This window comes from Mirounga angustirostris, unplaced genomic scaffold (genome assembly GCF_029215605.1).
Source record: "Mirounga angustirostris isolate CCGP_5_RB_7025 unplaced genomic scaffold, mMirAng1.0.hap1 SCAF_13, whole genome shotgun sequence".
Taxonomy (NCBI): Eukaryota; Metazoa; Chordata; class Mammalia; order Carnivora; family Phocidae; genus Mirounga; species Mirounga angustirostris.
In genome coordinates, this window is record NW_026991721.1 from 67,165,984 (window position 1) to 67,189,451 (window position 23,468).

At 38.4% G+C, this 23,468-nt stretch overlaps 1 protein-coding gene across 1 annotated transcript in view; it reads right to left on the reverse strand.

Annotated features, from left to right (window-relative positions):
* GRM5 (glutamate metabotropic receptor 5) overlaps positions 1–23,468 on the reverse strand; it is a 599,714-nt gene that overhangs the window by 74,474 nt on the left and 501,772 nt on the right. The window contains exons 6-7 of the mRNA XM_064575895.1: positions 12,755–12,923; positions 6,784–6,910 (exon numbers count right to left, since the gene is read on the reverse strand). Coding sequence (XP_064431965.1) covers positions 6,784–6,910; positions 12,755–12,923 — 296 coding nt within the window. The remainder of the gene's footprint in view (positions 1–6,783; positions 6,911–12,754; positions 12,924–23,468) is intronic.

A 23,468-nucleotide genomic window follows, 5' to 3' on the forward strand; every position in this document is an offset into this window, starting at 1 on the left:
CTCTTCTCCTTTTCTCCCTTAATGATGATACAAAAGTTCCCACCTCCAAAGCAATTAGGTAACTCAGGGAACCAAAGAAACTTCCAAAAGAATGTTCCTATTGACATTAAAATGTTGATATGCCCTGCCTTCCCTCTATTTTACAGCTCTGCATTGAAAATAAATAAGATACACTTCCTTATAAGTGAAAAGCAGGAAATCGTTATAACTTCCTGTCATAAAGCTTCTCATTGAGTTACTTTCTGGAAAGTCATTTTGTTTTTGCTTTTTCCTTTCAGTTAGTTTGTTTGAAGGTTGCCAGACTGGCAAATCCACCTGAAAGGGTTTCCCGTGGCTTCGGCTTTACACAGAGGAGCCAAAGATCTGTTACTTTTAACCAATCCCAAATTCTTTGAGAGAAACAAATTAAAGATTCTTTCTAGGACAGTTTTTGCATTTATCTGGTGGGGAATGGTGTGCAATGAAAAAGTTGTCTTGGCAGAAGCTTTTAAGGAATTCTCTGAATACTGAACCCCAATTGTTGCTTTCCACTAGTTTTCCCTCCTTCCTTGATCAAACCAGACTAGAGTGCAGTTGCACTCTTCTCTCAGGGAAACGATTACCTTCTCCTTTTGTTTTTAATTCCTAATCAGATCTCTCTGTTGCTCTTTTTTTCCCCACCACAACATCATAGTCCAAACCAGGTTCACATTGTGATTTGCAAAATTTCATTACTATGGTTTTTCTCTTATCCTCCTTTTAAAATCCCCACTTTAATCTTCCTTTTTAAATTGTATCTTTCAATATTCAATATATGAATAGCTCAAATAGTATGAAGTAATTTAAGTTCTAAAGATTGTAAACATGCAGGGAATTAGAGAACAAACATAAAAAAATCCAGACTTAACAAATGGCGATATTTTGTCGTAATTGTTTCAAATTACACACACACAGCTTTCGGAAAAAATTGAAACCTCTTTTGTAACTCCCATCTGACTCCCTCCCTTCTCTCTCTCCAGATGAAACCACTGTTCTGAAATCATGTTTTTAAACAATATTCACTCTTTACATTGTGACTATTTGAATGATATTTATAGAGCAGTCCACCATGATTGCGTTAACTTCCTTATTCAGTTTTTGGACATTACTGGAGATGGTAATTGCCTTGTTCCAAACTATTTTTTCCACTAGAATATAAACATCATAAAGGCAGAGAATTTTATATTTTAGTCATGGAAATATTTTCAGCCCTTAGAACATTGCCTGGGGCAGAGGAAGTGCTAGGTATATATTGGTCGAACAAATGACTGATTCAATAATGATTTTTAATTTCCCTTAGAATAAACTTCAAACTATTTACCATGGCTTACAAAGGCCTCCAAGAGTTGGCCTCTGCCTAGCTTGTCTGTCTCATTCCCTCTACCCCAAAATCTCTGTTCCTCCTCAGTTCTTGTATTCTATGCTCCAAACACTCTTCTCTCTCATTTTAGTTTGGCCAACTTCCACCTTTCCTTTAATTCTTGCATGTCCAGTGTTCATGGAAGAAGCAAACTTAAAACTCATCTAAGTTGCTTCCATTGATATAGGATCCTATGCCCTTGGGTGCTCTAACACTCAACATCTCACTATTCTCCATCAATATTTAGGATGATCATCTCTTTGAGGGCAGGGATCCCATTTATCCTATTCCTTGCTAACATAGACATCTGAAGAGTGTTAGACAAAGAATAACGACTTGCTGTCTCAATGAAAATAGGTTGGATTAGGGACATTGTCTGTTCTGTCCTCCTTCATTGTCCATTTTTAAATCTCCTTTTTTTTCTTCTTCCTCCTGGTTTCCATGTCAGATTCTCTTTCTCTCTTTTCTTAATTCCTGGTTCCTGCCAATTTATAATAGCTATTAAGAATATGGCAGCTTAAATTTATTTTAATAGCCTTATTGATGGAAATATATTCTCATAACATAATCCAATATTATATGCATATATGTTTACACACACATATGTATATATGTGTATGAAAAAGTCACCCACAATCCTAGCACTCACAAACATCTTTTCCTACCAGTGAGTCATCTTCATTTCAGCCATCTATCATATGAATATATACAAATATACAGATATATGGATAAATATATAGGTAGACATTAATGTCAGTTAATTGCCACCTCAAGTTGTTTTTCTAAACAATTATTCACCTGATAGTAGGCCCAGATCTCTTGACCATGCTACCATTCTTACAGAATTGTGTTGGGATTAAATAAATTAACATTTGTAAGATGCTTCAAACAGTTCCTGACATGTAGAAAGCATAATGTATGTGGTAGTTGTTATCTATTATCACAGTGAGGGCACTGACCCAGAGGAGGTGACCTGAGCTGTCATGTTATAGGGCTGCAGTAGGGTAACTATAAGCCAAGCGGGTGGAAGGAAGACTTAAAAAAAAATATTCCCTGAAGCTAGCCCCAGGCATCTCTGTGGTGGCTTTGGAAGAGCTGAAGCCATCAGAACAATCTTCTGGCTAGAGAGCAGCTCCAAGTGATCTGTTAGTTTGAATCAGAGTCAGTGAGATAGGGTTGCAAACAGCTGTAGGCTCCTTGGAAAAATGCCATAGATCTCAATTAAAGGTTAAACTTCACATAATATCAATGTGGAGACCTTTCTAAGTTTGGCATTTATTGCCCCCACTTCTCCTCCCCTACTCCCACATACATGCCCACTCACATGTTTGCATGTAGCCAGAGGAAAAGCATTTCATTCTTCTGCTTAAAAACCTCCACTGGCCCTACACTGTCTACAGGATAAAGTCCAAACTCTTTAGTTAAAGGCTGTCTTCACAGGATGGCCCTAATACATACTTTCATTTTCATTTCTTACACTCCCCATAATTTTCCTGCTGGTTGACATACAGAGAATGAGTGACTGCTCTGTGCCAGGCATCATGTCAGATGCTGGGAATGCAAATATGATTGAGATAGAGTTACATCCTTGAGAAACTAGTGATTCAGTAGGAGAGGAAGATAAAGCCATCAGTTTGAAAACTGATGTAAAGAGGGAAGCAGAATTTGCTTTAGAAATACAGAATAAGGGGCTTCTCAGTCTGAGTACCTCAACAAAGATTTCATAGAGAAGGTCACATTTGAATGGAGTAAGAAAGGATGAGTCAGAGTTACTCAAGTAAAGAGGAGTAAGTGCCTTCTAAGCAGAGAAGATAACACAGGTATGGACATGGAGGAATAAAATGGCATTGTGTGTAGATAATGCATTATAAACACCCCTTGCTGCTAGAAGGTAAAATGAGAGTTGTCAAGTGGTAGTGACTGACACTAGAAAGATTATAGGAGGGCGGGGATGAGAGGGAATTTTGTATGCCATGTTAAAGAACCTGGACTATATCCAGTAGAGATACGAAAACCCTGGCAAGTGTTGAGCATTGAAGCAAAAGGGACAAAACTATATTTTGGATACATATCCAGCAGCAAGATGAAAAGTAGACTTAGAGGTATGTGACATACATTTGGGAATAGGGAAATACACTGGGAAATTACCACAATGTTCAAATGTGAGATGATGAGAACCTAGTCAAGGGAAGAGTTGTACAAATAGGGGGGAGTGGAAGGAATAAGAATATTTAGCAATTCAAATAGCCAGGCTTGACAAGTGACTGTATATGGGTGGCCAGGCATAGAGAAGTGTCTAAGATGGCTCACTTCATTTTGGTTGGGGCATTGAGGAGAAAGGTGGTGTCATTCAAAGTCTTGATGTTGCACACTCTTTATAATATGAACTTCTTCACTTTTTAAAAAGTGAGCTGAAGATTATGCCTCAAGATTAAACTTTCTCGAATTCTCCATGTTAAAGATGCCCTCCTTCATTCTTCTGTAATACTTTGTTCATTCCTTATCTACCCACAGCACTTAGTACACTGTGTCATTACTGTTTATATGCTTCTACCCCACTAGATTATAAGTTTCTTGAAAACTCTGACTATATTTTGTACTGGTTCCTATTACATTTTCTGGCTCAAACTAAGGAGCTTACGTTAAACTAATTAATTCATACTTCATTTGGTAAATTAATTAATCCATACTTGAAAATCACGAAGACAACTGATCTTGTCTAAAACCAAACTATTGATCTTTATCAAATAATACATGTATTTCTTCAGTCTTCAAGGCAGAAAATTTGGTACCCTTACATAATATCTACTGCAGCCAAATGCCCTATGGATTCTACTTCAAAAGTGTATCTCAAATCTTCCAATGCACTATTTAGTCCAGGACACCAAGAACTCCTGCCTGCAGTAGCAACCTGCAGTAACTACCCAACCTGTGTCCCTTCTCCCACATTCCATCCCTCTCCAAATTATTCTCCTGTAGAGCTATCAGAATATATTTTTGAAAATATACATCCAATCATGTTGGGTTTTTTTCTACTACACTCCCTGCAGTGGTTTCTCATTATACTTCATACCAAACACTCAAATCGTGACCATGTTCTATAAGGTTATATATGATCTAGTTCCTGCTACCCTTCTGATTTTCCCATTTACTTACCCATATACAGACCTTATATGTGTTTTTCCCTCAACCAGAAATGCCCTTCTCACCACTCTTAGCTAGCTATTTCTGTTTATCATTTAGGCCTCAACTAATTTTCACATCTTCAAAGAGAACTTTTATAACTACAAATTTAAATTATGTCTTCCCTAATATTTTCAATTCTTTATTCTTGTTCTTTTATTTCATATTAAACACAATTTGTCTGTGTGTGTGTGTGTGTGTGCATGTGCTGTAGCTCATCCATTCAACTAAGTTTACTGAAGGCTTTATGTTCAGCACTGAGTTGGCTCTGGGGATACAGGATGTATGAGTATCAGAAAGCTTATGGTCTGATGGTAAAAACAGGACTCACATACTATTAGAAGGCACTTGGATGTTTCATTAATTTTTTCTTTTAAAGGAAGTCTTCCATATAAATACCAATCACTGAAACAAAGTCTTAATGTGAGCTAGTCTCAAAAGGTCCAGGATCACAGGATTTATAGAACCAGGCATTTGAAATTGCTAACACAACTACCCTGGTTAATCTCTCATCCTGTGAGGGATGGCGTCTAACACTGATTTTTATAATCTTCTAGCCTCTAGGAGTTTTATACTAGATCTATGGTAATTATAAAACCACTAGATGACCTGACATCCCACATGGTGGGCCCTCTGCCTGGACTGTTTTTTCTCTTATTTTCCTTGAAAACCAAGTTGTCTAGGTCCTTTCCTCATATTCCATGTCCACAAATCTGCCTTTTATTATATTGTGCTAATACTTTTACTTTTTTGCCTCCATTATTAACTTCTTTTTTTTAAAGATTTATTTATTTATTTTAGGGCAGAGGGGCAGAAGAAGGAGAGAGAGAATCGTTAATCAGACTCCCCACTGAGTGTGGAACCTGATGTAGGCCTCAGTCCAAGGACCCTGAGATCACAACCTGAGCCAAAATCAAGAGTCAGCAGCTTAACTGACTGAGCCACCCAGGCACTCCTTTTATTAACTTCCTTTTTTTTAATTTAATTTATTTTTTTATTATGTTATGTTAATCACCATACATTACATCATTAGTTTTTGATGTAGTGTTCCATGATTGTTTGCATATAACACTCAGTGCTCCATTCAATACATGCCCTCTTTAATACCCATCACCAGGCTAACCCATCCCCCCACCCCCCTCCCCTCTAGAACCCTCAGTTTGTTTCTCAGAGTCCATAGTCTCTCAAGGTTCGTCTCCCCGTCCAATTTCCCCCCCTTCAATTTTTAAAAAAGATTTATTCATTTATTTTAGGGGGGAGGGGCAGAGGAAGAGGGAGAGAGAGAACTCCCCGCTGAGTGTGGAACATGACACGGGGCTTGGTCCAAGGACCCTGAGATCACAACCTCAGCCAAAATCAAGAGTCAGCCGCTAACTGACTGAGCCATCCAGACACCCCCTTATTAACTTCTTTAAGATAGATTTTGCATATTTATTTCTATATCTTTATTTCAATGGTAGGAAAATAGGCATGCAATATATGCATTTAATAAATGTTTACTGAATAAATTGGAAGAAAAGATGAAAGGTATTATATTCTGTTTCTATACTGTAAAAATTAGAAATAGCTATGAAATATAATCTTGAGAACACGATGACATAGTCCTTTACATGTTTGGGAGAAAAAAAGAACCCAAACCAAAACAACACAAAAGCCAAACAAACAAAACAAACAACAACAGCAAAAACAAAAACCCAAGCAGAGATGAGTTTTACCCCGTGCTAACATTATTCAAAAACTCATTAGTTAGAGCTTTGTGGTTTAGACTAAGGAAAAGTACTAAGAGTAGCAAAGTTTTAGACCAACTTCCACCCAACTCTGCTACTTTTTTTGCTCTTGGATATGTCATGACATATTTTAGCCTTTTCCTGGCATATAGCTCTCCTTCTCCACCTCAAATGATGGTTAACTGGGGCCCTGCTTAGGACCTTCTGGGAATATCCTGAGGATGGGCTGAAAAATCCAGTAGAAAACCTGGGAATTCTGATCTGCTTTGGCGGTGACGGTGGGAATATTGACCAATCTCTCCCTGTGATGTAAAGATTTTCGTGACCGGCCCAGGCATTGGGAAGGCTTCTGTCCCTAAGGGAATTGTTTGTCACATGAACAAGACCACCCAGATGATAAATACTTGGAGATGTGACCCCCCTCCACCCATGTCTGTGTCCTTTTGCAGTTGACTTTTGAGGCATGTACCCCAGCTGACATTGTGATACATATACCTGTCAGGTCATCAGTGGGCCATGACCCCAGCTGGCACGCCTTGCAGGTGTACTCATCAAAGACATACTCATTCTCTTTACAGGGTGTACAGGTCCAACAACAGCTGACTTCTCCCTTCCGGATCACCTAAGGTAAATGTTTAAAATTTTCATTATTTTTTGTATAGATGAAAATCCAGCAATCCATTATTCAAATATGCTCTTTTGCAAAACAGAAATGGCTTTCACATAAATTATTTCAAGTGTTATCAGATAGGCAGTATATGTATTAATATTCTCATTTTATAATCACAGAAACAGAAGCTGAGTTTCAGTGATCAGTCCACATCATAAAATTCGTTGGTGACAGGGTCTGGAATTAAATTAAATGCAAGTCTTTGGATACTTAGCTTTAGATATCTATATTTAATTAAGTGTCTGTGTTTGTGCTCATATATAAATACATTCATTTACATATATATGTATGTAACTGAATTTTCCCCAGAGTCTGTGTCTGTCTTTCTCTAAATTTAAGAACTTTTACTCTTTGAATTTACCTTTGCTTCCCTCCACTAGCTGAATAATTTTTAGCAAAAAAACATCATATACCTGCTACAGTTAAAAAATCTACCCATATTGATCAAAAAATCACTATCACTAGGAATTTCTACTGAGTTAAGAGGTAGAACATGATTTTTTTTTTTTTTTCCTGGAGTTCATCTCTTGGTCTCTGTTTCTACTGAAAATCTGATTCAATAACTCACAGCTCATACTCTCCTATTCCAGTAGCTTTGATTTGCTTGGGATGACGGTGGATAAGGTCATTGAGACTGTTATATACCCCTTCATCTGTTAGATTTTTTTAAGGCAATGGAAAATAATTGAAATAATTTAACAGTTGAAGGAGTCCCAGATGTTATTCTTTAGAAATGCATGTCTTTTATTTTTTTCCACCACTGGTGCATGGATAGCCTCTGTGGAATAGAGACAGCATTCATTAAACATTTCTATAAATAATTAACACTGTGATTAATCACCAGCGATAACAAAAGACACAGCGATGATTACACCGTATACTCCTGGTCCTCCATGCTGACACTCTAACTGACCTTCTATAGTAACAATGTCTAGATATTGATAGCCGTATGCAAATGTAACCTGGCATGCGTTTCTTTGTATTTTCTATCCCTTTTGCTGGCTCTTGACACTGCAACCACACACGGAGAAATGATGACGACAGGGCCTGAGGGTCTAAATCGTCCTTTCCTTAAAATAACCAGATAAGTGAGGCAGAGTTGCTAATTAGACCTGTTTAATCTACCTAAAGTAGCCTTCATAATAATGCTACTTACTGGCTGTTTTCTGCGTGCCGTATGCTGTTATCTCATTAAAACATGAAAGTGGCTCTGTTGAAGGTGGCTGGTTTTATTTGGTTCTTTTTTTAAGGGGAGAGAACTGAGGTGTAGTGAGCTTACATAAAACATACGGATAAATGAAGGCTCAAACAATAACCTTTGGACTTCAAGGCTAATGCTCATAAACACGGAGCCTTATTAGTCTATATAAAGGTAGAGTTCAGGGGTGGGTGAGGGGATGGGTGAAATAGGTGATGGGGATTAAGGAGAGGGTACTTGTGATGAGCACTGGGTGAGGTATGGAAGTGCTGGATCACTATATTGCATACCTGAAACTAATATAACACTCTATGTATAACTAACTGGAATTAAAATAAAACTTAAAAACAATAAAGATAGGGTTCATGATATTTTGAAAGATGTAGTAGAAAGAGTTCTGGCCTTGAGAATCAAGAGGCACCAGGGTTCTAGTCTTTCTTGTAGCCACTAAATAAATTGTTGTGCAGCTTTGAACAGTCCCCCAGCTGATCCCAAGACCAATGCTTTTTAAATAGTATCTAGCTTTATTGGCTTTCCTGAGGATTAAATAAAATATCACAGTGATTTGTAAACTGTAGGACACTCTAAAAATGTTAAGTGTTTTATTAGTAATATGCATATAAATATTTATATAGAGAAATAAATTTGATTTTAAGGTAATTTCAACCACGCTTGGTAAAACTATTGTTGGACAATTACTAGATTTTGTAATGCAAGCAAGCATTTGAAATACTGAAGGATTCTCTTTCTTAGCAGGGCATGGCAAACAAAAGCAGTTGCATTTTTCCTTCTAAAAATATGTTCACTCGCATGCTTTAGTTCGCACTGGTGTGTAAATTTCAGGTTTTTTTTTTTTTTTTTTTTTACCAAAATAAGATCATTTCCTTTTCCAAGAATAATTCCAATATTACAGTCTTTTTAAAAAATCTGGTGACAGCTCGATATGTCTGCTTCTGATCATTTAGAATTGATTTTTTTTTACTTTTTAAATTTGAGATATATATATGTTCTGTTGCATATTCATTTTGAGTATAAGAGGTAGTGATAATTCTGTTACATAGTGATTCCCATTCTTTTTGAAGACCCTGGAAGTAGTCATGCTTTCTTTATGAATAACAATATGTAACACATTTGAAACCTTTGCCAGACCAAGTGTACTCCCATGGACACTAAGTTAATAAATTGGAACATGAGGTGTTGACATCTTTAATGAAATTGCTCAGTGACATCTTTAAGCCATATTAAGAAAATGTTGTCAATTGTATATTTAATGGAGTGAAAATGATATATGGTTAGGAAAATAAAATTTGGGATAAAAAAGACTAAATAAACATTACAGATTAACTAGTATTATAAATATGATACTAGGGAGTCAAATTCTTCCATCGTGGAAGTTATTCCCAGTAGAATGGGGTAGAAAAGGATATATAAAAAAATCTCCCAAATCAGCCATTCAGCATTTTGAAGTTACAGGTTCAAATTGTCTTGCTGTGAAAGGTCAAAACAAATAACGTCCATGTGGTAGTTTACACAGGCTTATCTTTCTACAGGAGGAAATGGAAATTATGAACAATCAGTATTCTGAGTGAGTCTAAAAAGAATTTCACATACAGAGTCTAATTGCAAGATGACTAGGCAAGATGCAGACTGTCACTGAATATTAAGGGTTAGCAAACTTTTTCTGCAAAGGACCAGATAGTAAGTATTTTTGGTTTTGTGGGCCAGACTGTCTCTACTGCAACTCAACTCTTCAACTCTATTTATTATAGCATGAAAGTAGGCATAGACAATACAGAAACAAATGAGCATGGTGTACTTCAATAAAACTTTATTTTTAAAAAGATTTATTTATTTATTTGAGAAAGAGAGAGAGCATGCACACACACATGAATGGGGGAGGGGCAAAGGGAGAGAGAGAGAATCTCAAGCAGACTCCCCACTGAGCACGGAGCCTGATGTGGGCTCGATCCCAGGGCCCTGAGATCAGATCTGAGCTGAAATCAAGAGTTAGACACTTAACCGACTGAGCCACCCAGGCCCCCTCAATAAAACTTTATTTACAAAACCAGGCAGCAGACTGGATTTGGCATATGGGCTGTCGTTTACTAACCCTTGTTGTGTACCATAACAAAACACACAGAAATTTTTAGCTACTCCATAAGCTACTGTGCCATTTAGCAGATATTAATAAATTTATATTTATCTTTATTTACCTTGTCTTTCTTCTTTCTGGTCTTATGCTTACCAAATCTTCAGAATTACCCCTTGAAGATCTTACAATTAATACTGAATTATTTCAGTTTCATTTGTAATCACCAATGAATGAATACCTCAAATGTTCCAAACAGAGTAAATATGAGGTTGATTGAAAAGACCAAGTCAACTGCTCCAGGTGTATACACTGCTTGAAATGTGGTACTGTAGTATTTCAATAACTATTTGATGAATAAATTATTTTGATATCATTTTTCTTCCCCTAAGGCATTATACCCCAATAACTAAACTTCTTTCTATTTTTATTATATCTTCATTCTTTCTTTCATGACTTTTTATTTCCTCTAAGTGTGGCCAGAACTTACTTAGCCTAAAAGTAACTTTTCAATGTCCTACCAGGACTGCCCCTTACCTGCTTTTCACCACACACTTCTTGCTGCTCAGTTATCCTTCTATCCTTTTTAATCTCCAAGTTCTGTTTCCAGAAGGCCCCAGATGAAGGGCTAACCCCAATTTTCGTGTCTTTCCCTCAGTCCTTGTCTTCCTTGACCTCTCTCTTCCACTGAACACCACCTTACATGACAGTGTGCTCTCTGGTTCTCTCTCTCTCTAAACCTGTTGTCCCTCACTCTACCTTTTCTTCTTCCTTTATGCTTTCAATGCAGATCTTCAATATCTATTCTTGGTCTACATTTATTTTCTCTGTATACTTTCAGGTTCAGTGACTGATCTACTCAAACAGCTCCAACTTCAGCTCTATTCAATTAACTTCTAAATCTGTATCTTCAGCCTTATTTCTCGTTGTTGTAGACCAATGTTTTCTATCACTGCCTAGATATCTCAAAACCAACAGGCCGCCAAACTAACCCATTGCCTTTCTTTAAAACCATTCCCATTTTTCTATGCTTGACTATGACACTTTCTAGTTACTAAGAATTGAAATTGCAATTGATTGTCATAGACTTCTTTTTCTTCTCCAACCCTACATCCAATTGATAGCCAGGGCTGACTGAGTATACCTCTCTATATGATATTTCTATCAAATATCTCCCTGCTCCCTCTCCATTCTCACTGTTTCTTCCATAATCCAGGGTTCTTGTCATCATTATCACAATGTCCTTCTTACTTGTCTCTTCTTTCTCTATTCATGTTTCACAACTACTCAGGCATCTCACCTACTATAGTCCACCTTATGTCAACATCTTTGTCAAGATTACTTTGACTCCTGGTTAATAAAAATTAAGTTCAACCTGCTTAGTATGACATTCAAAACTCTCCACAAATATGGCTTCAATCTATCATTTTGACTTTCTCTTTTATAATAACTATTTAAAGTAATGAACCCTAGATTATTCACTGTTATTCCAGAACAGTCTTCAATCAACTACTTCTGTATCTTCCCCATTACTCTTCCTTCTCCATAAGTGACCATTTTCCCACATCTCTCTCTGAAATCATATCCATTCTTCATGGTCCAGTGTCTGATATTTTACTCAGAAGAAATCTCTCTCTTTATTTTATATGAACTTATATACATCTGGGGTTTTTTTCTTTCTTAATGAAGTCATTGCATTTTATATGATGTTGCTTATTTGTGCCCATGATATTTTTCCTCAGCTAGACTATAAATCTTCTGGCAGTAAATGTGTGTTACTTATTTTTGCTCCATTGATATAAACTATTACATTAGTAGGAGCTTGATAAATATTTGTTAATTAGAAATTAATGTGGTTTCCAACTGTGAACTATTGATCCCCAAGAAGCAGGTCTTTAAAAGGCTTACAAGAGTATAAAGGGTGTGGGCAAACAAGACTCATCAACTGGTTCAATCAGTCCAATTACTAAGATTATTGTGGGTCATACTAGCAAAAGGAATTAATGAGAGAAAAGTAAAAAAACACAAAACACAAAACACAATTTCTGACGTTAGAAGCTTATAATGTAAAAAGACAAATATCTAAATGTTTTAGAAATAGCCAATGATGGGGCACCTGGGTGGCCCAGTTGGTTGAGTGTCTAACTCTTGATTTCTGCTCAGATCATGATCTCAGGGTTGTGAGATTGAACCCTGTGTCAGGCTGAATGCTCAGTGCAGAGTCTGCTTGGGATTCTTTCCCTCTTCCTCTCCCTCTCCCTCTGTTCCTCCAACCCACCTCCACTGCATGCACACACACATGCATTCTCTCTCTCTCAAATAAATAAATCAATCTTTTTTTAAAAAAAGAAATAACCAATGATAGTGAACACTTTAATTTACGACACTCTCTGTCTCTCATTCTCTCTCTCTCAAATAAAAAAATAAAAATAAAAATAAAAGGGTGCCTGGGTGGCTCAGTTGGTTAATTTACGACAAAAACTTAAAAAAAACATGGACTCCATTTTACCTTTATCTGGCCTTTCTCACATGGTTCACTGCACACGGATCTGATGATGTTGTTTTTCTTGGACCATACTTCATCATCATCCATTTTTAATTCTCCATTGTCCCAGCTTCCAACATTGATATAATCAAAATAATCTTTTCCCATTTCCTTGAAATTCATTATTTCATACCTTAAGAACAAGAATATAATGATTATTTAGCTAAGGATATAAGTTTTCAGCTATGAAAAAGCAATAGACTTCATTTCCCAAAAATGTATCTACTGTCATATTAGTGACACTGGAATTTTCCATGACACTAATCTTAGAATAGCAAAAAAGCCTGTTGGCTTCACTTCCTCTTAAGAGACTTTTTTTTTTTTTTTTTTACCATCAATCTTATACCTGAAATAGAAGATAATCCCATGTGAGAAGGTGACTTGACCTCAGCAGGATGAAAGACAGTTTTGAAATAACTTCAAGAAGTTTAAACAAGTACTACTGTTATTCTTCTAAAAAAGATAGAAAGGTTTTTATCTCCACTTAAATAAAATGACAAAATTTTTCTTTACTAACCAAGTTAAGATATTTGGAAACCTTTAATCTTGTCTTCAGCTTTAGGGAATGTGGGGATAATCTGGATAGGGCCTGATCTTACCTTTTTTTTCTTACCCTTTATCAATGGCTAAACTCATTGTATAAAAGATACTTTCAGGAATGATGTTTAAAATAAGTCTGAAAAGAATTTATGAGGCTGGAAGATGGCAGCAGAGTAGGAAGATCCTAGACTTGTCTTGTCCCTCAAGTACAACTAGATAACTATCAAATCATCCAAAATACCCTAGAAATCAACCTGAAGACTAGCAGAACAAACTCCACAACAGAGAGGAGGCCTCACTGAAGAAGGTAGGAAGTGTGGAGACTCAGTTTGAGAGAAATAGGTCATGGCTGCTGTGGTGGGGAGGGAGCCACTGCTGCAGAGAAGGGTGAGAGACATACCAACACACAGGGGAGTGCCTGAAGAAAACAAATCCCCATACCAATTGACTAGGAAGGCAAGAGGGCCTGGATTTCATGAGTTCTAACAATCAGTGGGGCTTAAAGCCTAGAGTTCTAAAGGTCAGTGGGCTTGGCTCCAGGAGAACCTGGAGGATATTGGTGTTACTCTTGTAGAAGAGGCAGGCAAATGACCAGCAGACATGCAGCATGGAAACAGTGAGCTGGAAATTGTCTGAGGCACACAGTGGGGAGGTTATCTGCTCATCTTGGAGCATGTCCCAGAGAACCACCATTCACAGAGAGACCCCTCCAGGAATGAAAGAACTGGAAAGCGTCATTTCCCTGCACTGCCCCTCAGGGTAAACACAGAGCCACCTGTGGTAGTGAGCCCAGCACTGACCTCTCATTACCTGACTTGCTACACCATGCCCTGACCCGTGCTCCAGGGCAATCGCCCCTCCCAGTCACCCCTGCCTAAATGCCAGCATGACTGGCTGCCTCCCCAACAGGACGGGACAAAACCCCAGCTCACACCACATCTCCTGATGCATGAGTTTTCAGGGCCTGGATTCTGGATGCAGTGACAACAGGTCTCATTGCACAAGCAGACCAGAGCACACGTAGTAAAAATGAGCCACATTCAGGCCAGGGACCCAACACTGCCCACAATAGACAAAGAGAACCTCTGCTGATGACTGGCCTAAAGGATAAAGTGGCCAGGGCACAACGGCAGAGCACGTGCAGCACACACTGGAGCTACTCGTTGAAGTCCCAGGCTCTGGGAAACAGGGGATACTACACTGTAAGCACTACAGGATCTCTTCTTCATAAGGCCATTACCCTCAAGAACAGGAGAAGTAGGTGAATTTCCTAACATAGTCACAGAGACTTAGACAAAATGAGAAGATGAAGGAATCTGTCCCAAATGAAAGAACATGACAAAGTCATGATCTGCCAGAGATCTAAGTGAAACAGATATCAGTAACATGCCTGATAGAAAATTTAAAGTAATAAACATAAAGATACTCAATGGCCTTGAGAAAGGAGTGTAAGACATGAATGAGACCCTTGACATAGAGATAAGCATTAACATAGCAGAGATAAAAGGCTCAATAAAAGAAATGAGAAACATGCTTGATGGAATGAAAGCAGGCTGGGAGAAGCAGAGGAATAAATTAATGACCTAGACTTCAGAGCAATGGAAAGTGATCAAGCTGAATAAAAGAGAGAATACAGAATTATGCAAAACGAGAATATACTTAGGGAAATCGGTGACTCCATCGAACATAATAGCATTCATATAATAGGGACCCCAGAAGAAGAAGAGAGAAAAGGGGGCAGAACATGAAGGACACAGATACCTAGATCCAGGAGGCACAGAGAACACCCAACAAAATCAACAAAAGCAGACCCACACCAAGACATATAAAATAGGAAAATGTAGTGATAAAAAAGTTTAAATCAGCAAGAGAAAAGAAGACTGTTAGATACAAGGGAAACCCCATAGGGCTATCAGCAGATTTTTTCAGCAGAAACTTTGCAAGCCAGAAGAGGGTGCCATGATATATTCAAAGTGCTGAATGAGAAAATTCTGCAGCCAAGAATACTCTATCCAGCAAGGCTATCATTCAGAATAGAAGGAAAGATAAAGAATTTCCCAGACAAACAAAAAACTACAGGAGTTCATGACCACTAAACCAGAAGTATTAAAGGGGACTGCAAGAAATATTAAAGGAGACTGTTTAAGTGGAAAACACAGACCAAAAGTGAAAGCATAATGGAAACACAAAAGCAGTAAAAATTAATATTCCCATAAAAAATCAGTCAAGGAACTCACAAAATAAAAGAATGTAAAATATAATAACATATACCTAAAATGTGGGGAGGAGAGGAGTAAAAAATGGGTTCAATCTTAAATGACCATCAACTCGATATAGACTGCTCTATGCAGAAGAGGTTATATATCAACCTAATGGTAACAATATATATCAAAAACCACTAATAAATATGCAAAGAATAAAAGGAAAGAAATCCAAATATATCACTAAAGAAAATCAGCAAAACATAAAAGAAAGAATGAAAGTAAGAAAGAAACAACAAAAGAAAGAAAAGGATAAGAGAAAATTATCAGAAACAACCACAAAACAAATAATAAAATGACAATTAGTACCTATCTATCAATAATTACTTTAAATGTAAATGGAGTAAATGCTCCAATCAAAAGACATAGGGGGGAGGGGCGGAGCAAGATGGCGGAGGAGTAGGAGACCTGGATTTCGTCTGGTCTCAGGAATTCAGCTGGATAGGGATCAAACCATTCTGAACACCTACAAACACAACAGGAGATCGAAGAAAAGAAGAGCAACAACTCTCTGAACAGAAAAGCGACCACTTTCTGGAAGGTAGGACGTGCGGAGAAGTAAATCCAAGGCAATATTCTGGAGGATAGATGGCGGGGGAGGGTCCTCCATCGGCTGCTTCTGGCAAGTGATAGAGCCGCGGAGCACAAAATCGGAACCTTTAGAAGTCTGCTCCACTGAGGGACGTCACTCCGGTGGCTAACCGGAGGAGGGGGGCGGGGAGCCCTCACGGGACAGTGTGGTCTCAGGACCCTCGGGGTCACAGAAAGACCAGGAGTGCCTGAGTGTGGCAGAGCTCCCGGGTATCGGAGCAGCAAAACCAGCTGCAGAGACTGAGCCAAGGTGCGGGCTTTCAGCTTGGGGTTGTCATAAACCGTGAACCAGGGCACAGTCAGGCCACTGCTCCTCCAGCAGGAACCCAACAAGTGGCAGATCCAGGGAGACTCACCTTCCTCCCCTGGGAGGAGCAGCGTGGGAGCGCACTGCAGGGATCTGTGGGGTTTGGAGATTCCACACGGGGTCGGGTGTCAGAGATAGAAACGTTTGGGCACAGGCTGGGTGAGCACAGAGTGTGGCCGGAGACAAGGGAGACGGGAGTGACTTACTGCTTTTCTCCGGGGGCTCACTGAGGAGCGGGACTCCGAATTCTTGGCTCCTCGGGGCAGAGATTGGGAGGCTGCCATTTTCACTCTTGGCCTCCAAAGCTGTACGGAAAGCTTGCAGGGAACAAAAGCTCCGGAGAGCAAACCCAAGCAAATTACGTAGCCCGGACCTGCAAGGGCAGGGCAAGTCCGCCTCCAGCAAAGACATTTGGGAACCATGGCAACAGGCCCCTCCCCCAGAAGATCAGCAAGAACAGCCAGCCAAGACCAAGTTTACCGATCAATGAGAACGGCAGAACTCCAGCGCTAGGGGAACACTGCACATAGAATCCATGGCTTTTTTTTACCATGATTCTTTAGTCTTTCAAAGTTAATTTTTTTAATTGTTTTTTTTTTTTTTAGTTTTTCTTTTTCCCTTTTTCAACCAACATCTTATCAGTCCCTTTTTAAAAAGCATTCTTATTTTTTATTTTAGAGTCATATTCTATCCCTTTATAGTAGTTACCTGGTTTTTTTGCATATATATATATATATATATATATATATATATATATATATATATATATGTTGTTCTCTCTTTAAAATTTTGAGATAGTTTCTTCTAACAGATCAAAATATACCCTAAATCTCTAGTGTATGTTTTTTTTCTACTCCTCTGCCTGATCACATTCTCTCCCCCTGCTTTTTTTTTAAATCCTCTTCTTTCTTTTTTCAAACAACTTCTTATCAATTCCTTTTATAAAATTTTTTATAATTTTCACCTTTACAGTCATATTCCATCCCTTCATCATATCAACCCTTAGTTTTGTACATATATAAGTTTTTCTTTCTTTAAAATTTTGGGAGGCACTTTCTTCTAACAGACCAAAATACACCCAAAATCTAGTGTGTGGCACTGATCTATGCACCAGCCTGATCATATTTGATCATATTCTGTTTTTTTTGGTTCTGTTTTTGTTTGATTTTATCTTTATATTTTATTTTTCCTTTTTTTTTTCTTTTTCTTTTTTCTCTCTTTCTCTTTCTTTTCCTCCTGCTTCAGGTCTTTTCTGATTTGTTTAGAGTATATTTTCTGGGGACGTTGTTACCCTGTTAGCATTTTGTTCTCTCATTCATCTATTCTCCTCTGGACAAAATGACAAGATGGAAAAAATCACCTCAACAAAAAGAACAAGAGGTAGTATCGACTGCCAGGGACCTACTCAATACGGACATTAGTACGATATCGGATCTAGAGTTCAGAATCATCACTTTAAAGATACTAGCTGGGCTTGAAAAAAGCATGGAAGTTATTAGAGAAACCCTTTCTGGAGAATAAAAGAACAAAAATCTAACCAACTCGAAATGAGAAAGGCTATTAATGAGGTGCAATCAAATATGGGAGCACTAACTGCTAGGATAAATGAGGCAGAAGAGAATCAGTGATATAGAAGACCAAATGATGGAAAATAAAGAAGTTGAGAAAAAGAGAGATAAACAACTACTGGATCATGAGGGCAGAATTCGAGAGATAAGTGATACCATAAGATGAAACAACATTATAATAATTGGGATCCCAGAAGAAGAAGAAAGAGAGAGAGGGGCAGAAGGTATAATGGAGCAAATTATAGCAGAGAACTTCCCTAATTTGGGGAAGGAAACAGGCATCAAAATCCAGGAAGCACAGAGAACCCCTCTCAAAATCAATAAAAATAGGTCAACACCCTGACATCTAATAGTAAAACTTACGAGTCTCATAGACAAAGAGAAAATCCTGAAAGCAGCTCGGGAGAACAGATCTGTAACCTACAAGGGTAGTAACATTAGATTGGCAACAAACCTATCCACAGAGACCTAGCAGGCCAGAAAGGACTGGTAAGATAGATTCAGAGCACTAAATGAGAAAAATATGCAGCCAAGGATACTATATCCAGCTAGGCTGTCATTGAAAATAGAAGGAGAGCTAAAGGGGCGCCTGGGTGGCTCAGATGGTTAAGCATCTGCCTTCGGCTCAGGTCATGATTCCAGGGTCCTGGGATCGAGCCCCGCATTGGGCTTTCTGCTCAGTGGGGAGCCTGCTTCTCCCTCTCCCTCTGTCTCCCCCCTGCTCATGTTCTCTCTCTCTCTGTATCTCTGTGTCTCAAATGAATAAATAAAATCTTAAAAAAAAAAAAAAAAAAAGAAGGAGAGCTAAAAAGCTTCCAGGACAAACAAAAACTAAAAGAATTTGCAAACATAAAACCAGCACTACAAGAAATATTGAAAGGGGTCCTCTAAGCAAAGAGAGAGCCTAAAAGCAACATAAACCAGAAAGGAACACAGACAATATACAGTAACAGTCACCTTAGAGCCAATACAATGGCACTAAATTCCTATCTTTCAATAGTTACCCTGAATATAAATGGGCTAAATGCCCCAATTAAAAGACAGAGGCTATCAGATTGGATAAAAAAACAAGACCCATCGTTATGCTGTCTGCAAGAGACTCATTTTAGACCCAAAGACACCCCCAGATGGAAAGTGAGGGGATGGAAAACCATTTACCATGCTAATGGACACCAAAAGAAAGCTGGGGTGGCAATCCTTCTATCAGACAAATTAGATTTTAAACCAAAGACTGTAATAAGAGATGAGGAAGGACACTATATCCTACTTAAAGGGTCTGTCCGACAAGAAGATCTAACAATTGTAAATATCTATGCCCCTAACATGGGAGCAGCCAGTTATATAAGGCAAATAATAACAAAAGCAAAGAAACACATTGACAACAATACAATAATAGTGGGGGACTTTAACACCCGCCTCACTGAAATGGACAGATCATTTAAGCAGAAGATCAACAAGGAAATAAAGACTTTAAATGACACACTGGACCAAATGGACTTCACAGACATATTCAGAACATTCCATCCCAAAGCAATGGAATACACATTCTTCTCTAGTGCCCATGGAACATTCTCCAGAATAGATCACATCCTAGGTCATAAATCAGGTCTCAACCGGTACCAAAAGATTGGGAACATTCCCTGCCTATTTTCAGACCACAATGCTTTGAAACTAGAACTCAATCACAAGAGGAAAGTCGGAAAGAACTCAAATACATGGAGGCTAAAGAGCATCCTACTAAAGAATGAATGGGTCAACCAGGAAATTAAAGAAGAATTAAAAAATTCATGGAAACCAATGAAAATGAAAACACAACTGTTCAAAATCTTTGGGATGCAGCAAAGGCAGTCCTAAGAGGAAAGTATATAGCAATACAAGCCTTTCTCAAGAAACAAGAAAGGCCTCAAGTACACAGCCTAACCCTGTACCTAAAGGAGCTGGAGAAAGAACAGCAAATAAAGCCTAAACCCAGCAGGAGAAGAGAAATAGTAAAGATCAGAGCAGAAATCAATGAAATAGAAACCAAAAGAACAGTAGAACAGATCAACGAAACTAGGAGCTGGTTCTTTGAAAGAATTAACAAGATTGATAAACCCCTGGCCAGACTTATCAAAAAGAGAAGAGAAATGACCCAAATCAACAAAATCATGAATGAAAGAGGAGAGATCACAACCAACACCAAAGAAATACAAACAATTATAAGAATATATTATGAGCAACTCTATGCCAGCAAATTAGATAACCTGGAAGAGATGGATGTATTCCTAGAGATGTATCAACTACCAAAACTGAACCAGGATGAAATAGAAAACCTGAACAGACCTATAACCACTAAGGAAATTGAAGCAGTCATCAAAAATCTCCCAAAAAACAAAAGCCCAGGGCCAGATGGCTTCCCAGGGGAATTCTACCAAACATTTCAAGAAGAATTAATACCTATTCTTCTGAAACTGTTCCAAAAAATAGAAACGGAAGGAAAACTTCCAAACTCATTTTATGCGGCCAGCATTACCTTGATCCCCAAACCACACAAAGACCCCATCAAAAAGGAGAATTACAGACCAATATCCCTGATGAACATGGATGCAAAAATTCTCACCAAAATACTAGCCAATAGGATCCAACAGTACATTAAAAGGATTATTCACCATGACCAAGTGGGATTTATCCCTGGGCTTCAAGTTTGGTTCAACATCCACAAATCAATCAACGTGATACAATACATTAACACAAGAAAGAACAAGAATCATATGATCCTCTCAATAGATGCAGAAAAACATTTGACAAAGTACAGCATCCTTTCTTGATCAAAACTCTTCAGAGTATAGGCATAGAGGGTACATACCTCAATATCATAAGAGCCATCTATGAAAAACCTACAGCGAATATCATTCTCAATCGGGAAAAACTGAGAGCTTTCCCCCTAAGGTCAGGAACACGGCAGGGATGTCCACTATCACCACTGCTCTTCAACATACTATTAGATGTCCTAGCCACAGCAATCAGACAACAAAAAGAAATCAAAGGCATCCAAATCGGCAAAGAAGAAGTCAAACTCTCACTCTTTGCAGATGATGTGATACTTTCTGTGGAAAACCCAAAAGACTGCACCCCAAAACTGCTACTACTCATACAGGAATTCAGTAAAGTGGCAGGATATAAAATCAATGCACAGAAATCAGTGGCATTCCTATACACCAACAACAAGACAAAAGAAAGAGAAATTAAGGAGTTATCCCATTTACAATTGCACCCAAAACCATAAGATACTTAGGAATAAATCTAACCAAAGAGACAAAGGATCTGTACTCAGAAAACTATAAAATACCATGAAAGAAATTGAGGAAGACACAAAGAAATGGAAAAACTTTCCATGCTCATGGATTGGAAGAACAAATATTGTGAAGATGTCAATGTTACCTAGAGCAATCTATACATTCAATGCAGTCCCCATCAAAATACCATCCACTTTTTTCAAAGAAATGCAACAAATAATCCTAACATTTTTATGGAACAAGAAAAGATCCCGAATAGCCAGAGGAATGTTGAAAAAGAAAAGCAAAGCCGGTGGCATCACAATTCCGGACTTCAAGCTCTATTACAAAGCTGTCATCATCAAGACAGTATGGTACTGGCACAAAAACCAACACATGGATCAGTGGAACAGAATAGAGAGCCCAGAAATGGACCCTCAACTCTATGGTCAACTCATCTTTGACAAAGCAGGAAAGAATGTCAGTGGCAAAAAGACAGTCTCTTCAACAAATGGTGTTGGGAAAATTGGACAGCCACATGCAGAAGAATGAAACTGGACCATTTCCTTACACCACACACAAAAATAGACTCCAAATGGGTGAAAGACCTCAATGTGAGGCAGGAGTCCATCAAAATCCTAAAGGAGAACACAGGCAGCAACCTCTTCAACCTCAGCCGCAGCAACTTCTTCCTAGAAACATCGCCAAAGGCAAGGGAAGCAAGGGCAAAAATGAACTATTGGGACTTTATCAAGATAAAAAGCTTTTGCACAGCAAAGGAAACAGTCAACAAAACCAAAAGACAACGGATAGAATGGGAGAAGATATTTGCAAATGACATATCAGATAAAGGGCTAGTATCCAAATCTATAAAGAACTTATCAAACTCAACACCCAAAGAACAGATGATCCAATCAAGAAATGGGCAGAAGACATGAACAGACATTTTTCCAAAGAAGACATCCAAATGGCCACCAGACACATGAAAAAGTGCTCAATATCGCTCAGCATCAGGGAAATCCAAATCAAAACCTCAATGAGATACCACCTCATACCAGTCAGAATGGCTAAAATTGACAAGTCAGGAAACGACAGATGTTGGCGGGGATGCGGAGAAAGGGGAACCCTCCTACACTGTTGGTGGGAATGCAAGCTGGTACAGCCACTCTGGAAAACATTATGGAGGTTCCCAAAAAGTTGGAAATAGAGCTACCATCTGATCCAGCAATTGCTCTACTGGGTATTTACCCCAAAGATAGAAATGTAGGGATCCGAAGGGGTATGTGCACCCCAATGTTTATAGCAACAATGTCCACAATAGCCAAACTGTGGAAAGATCCAAGATGTCCATCAACAGATGAATGGATAAAGAAGAAGTGGTATATACATATAATGGAATATTATGCAGCCATCAAAAGAATGAAATCTTGCCATTTGCAATGACATGGATGGAACTGGAGGGTGTTATGCTGAGTGAAAAAAGTCAGACAGAGAAAGACATGTATCATATGACCTCACTGATATGAGGAATTCTTAATCTCAGGAAACAAACTGAGGGTTGCTGGATTGGGGGGTGTGGTGGGAGGGATGGGGTGACTGGGTGATAGACACTGGGGAGGGTATGTGCTCTGGTTAGCACTGTGAATTGTGCAAGACTGTTGAATCTCAGATCTGTACCTCTGAAACAAATAATGGAATATATGTTTTTTTTTTAAAAAAGAAGAAGATAGGAGGGGAAGAATGAAGGGGGGGAAATCGGAGGGGGAGACGAACAATGAGAGACGATGGACTCTGAAAAACAAACTGAGGGTTCTAGAGCGGAAGGGCATGGGAGCATTGGTTAGCCTGGGATGGGTATTAAGGAGGGCACATTCTGCATGGAGCACTGGGTGTTATGCACAAACAATGATTCATGGAACGCTACATCTAAAGCTAATGATGTAATGTATGGTGATTAACATAACAATAAAAAATAAAAAAAAAGACATGGGGGATGAATGGATAAAAAATAAGACCCATCTATATGCTGCCTACATGGGACTCTTTTTAGACCTAAAGACACCTGCAGATTGAAAGTGAGGGAATGGAGAAACATTTATTATGCAAATGGATGTGAAGAGAAAGCTGGAATAGCTAATACTTATCTCTGACAAAATG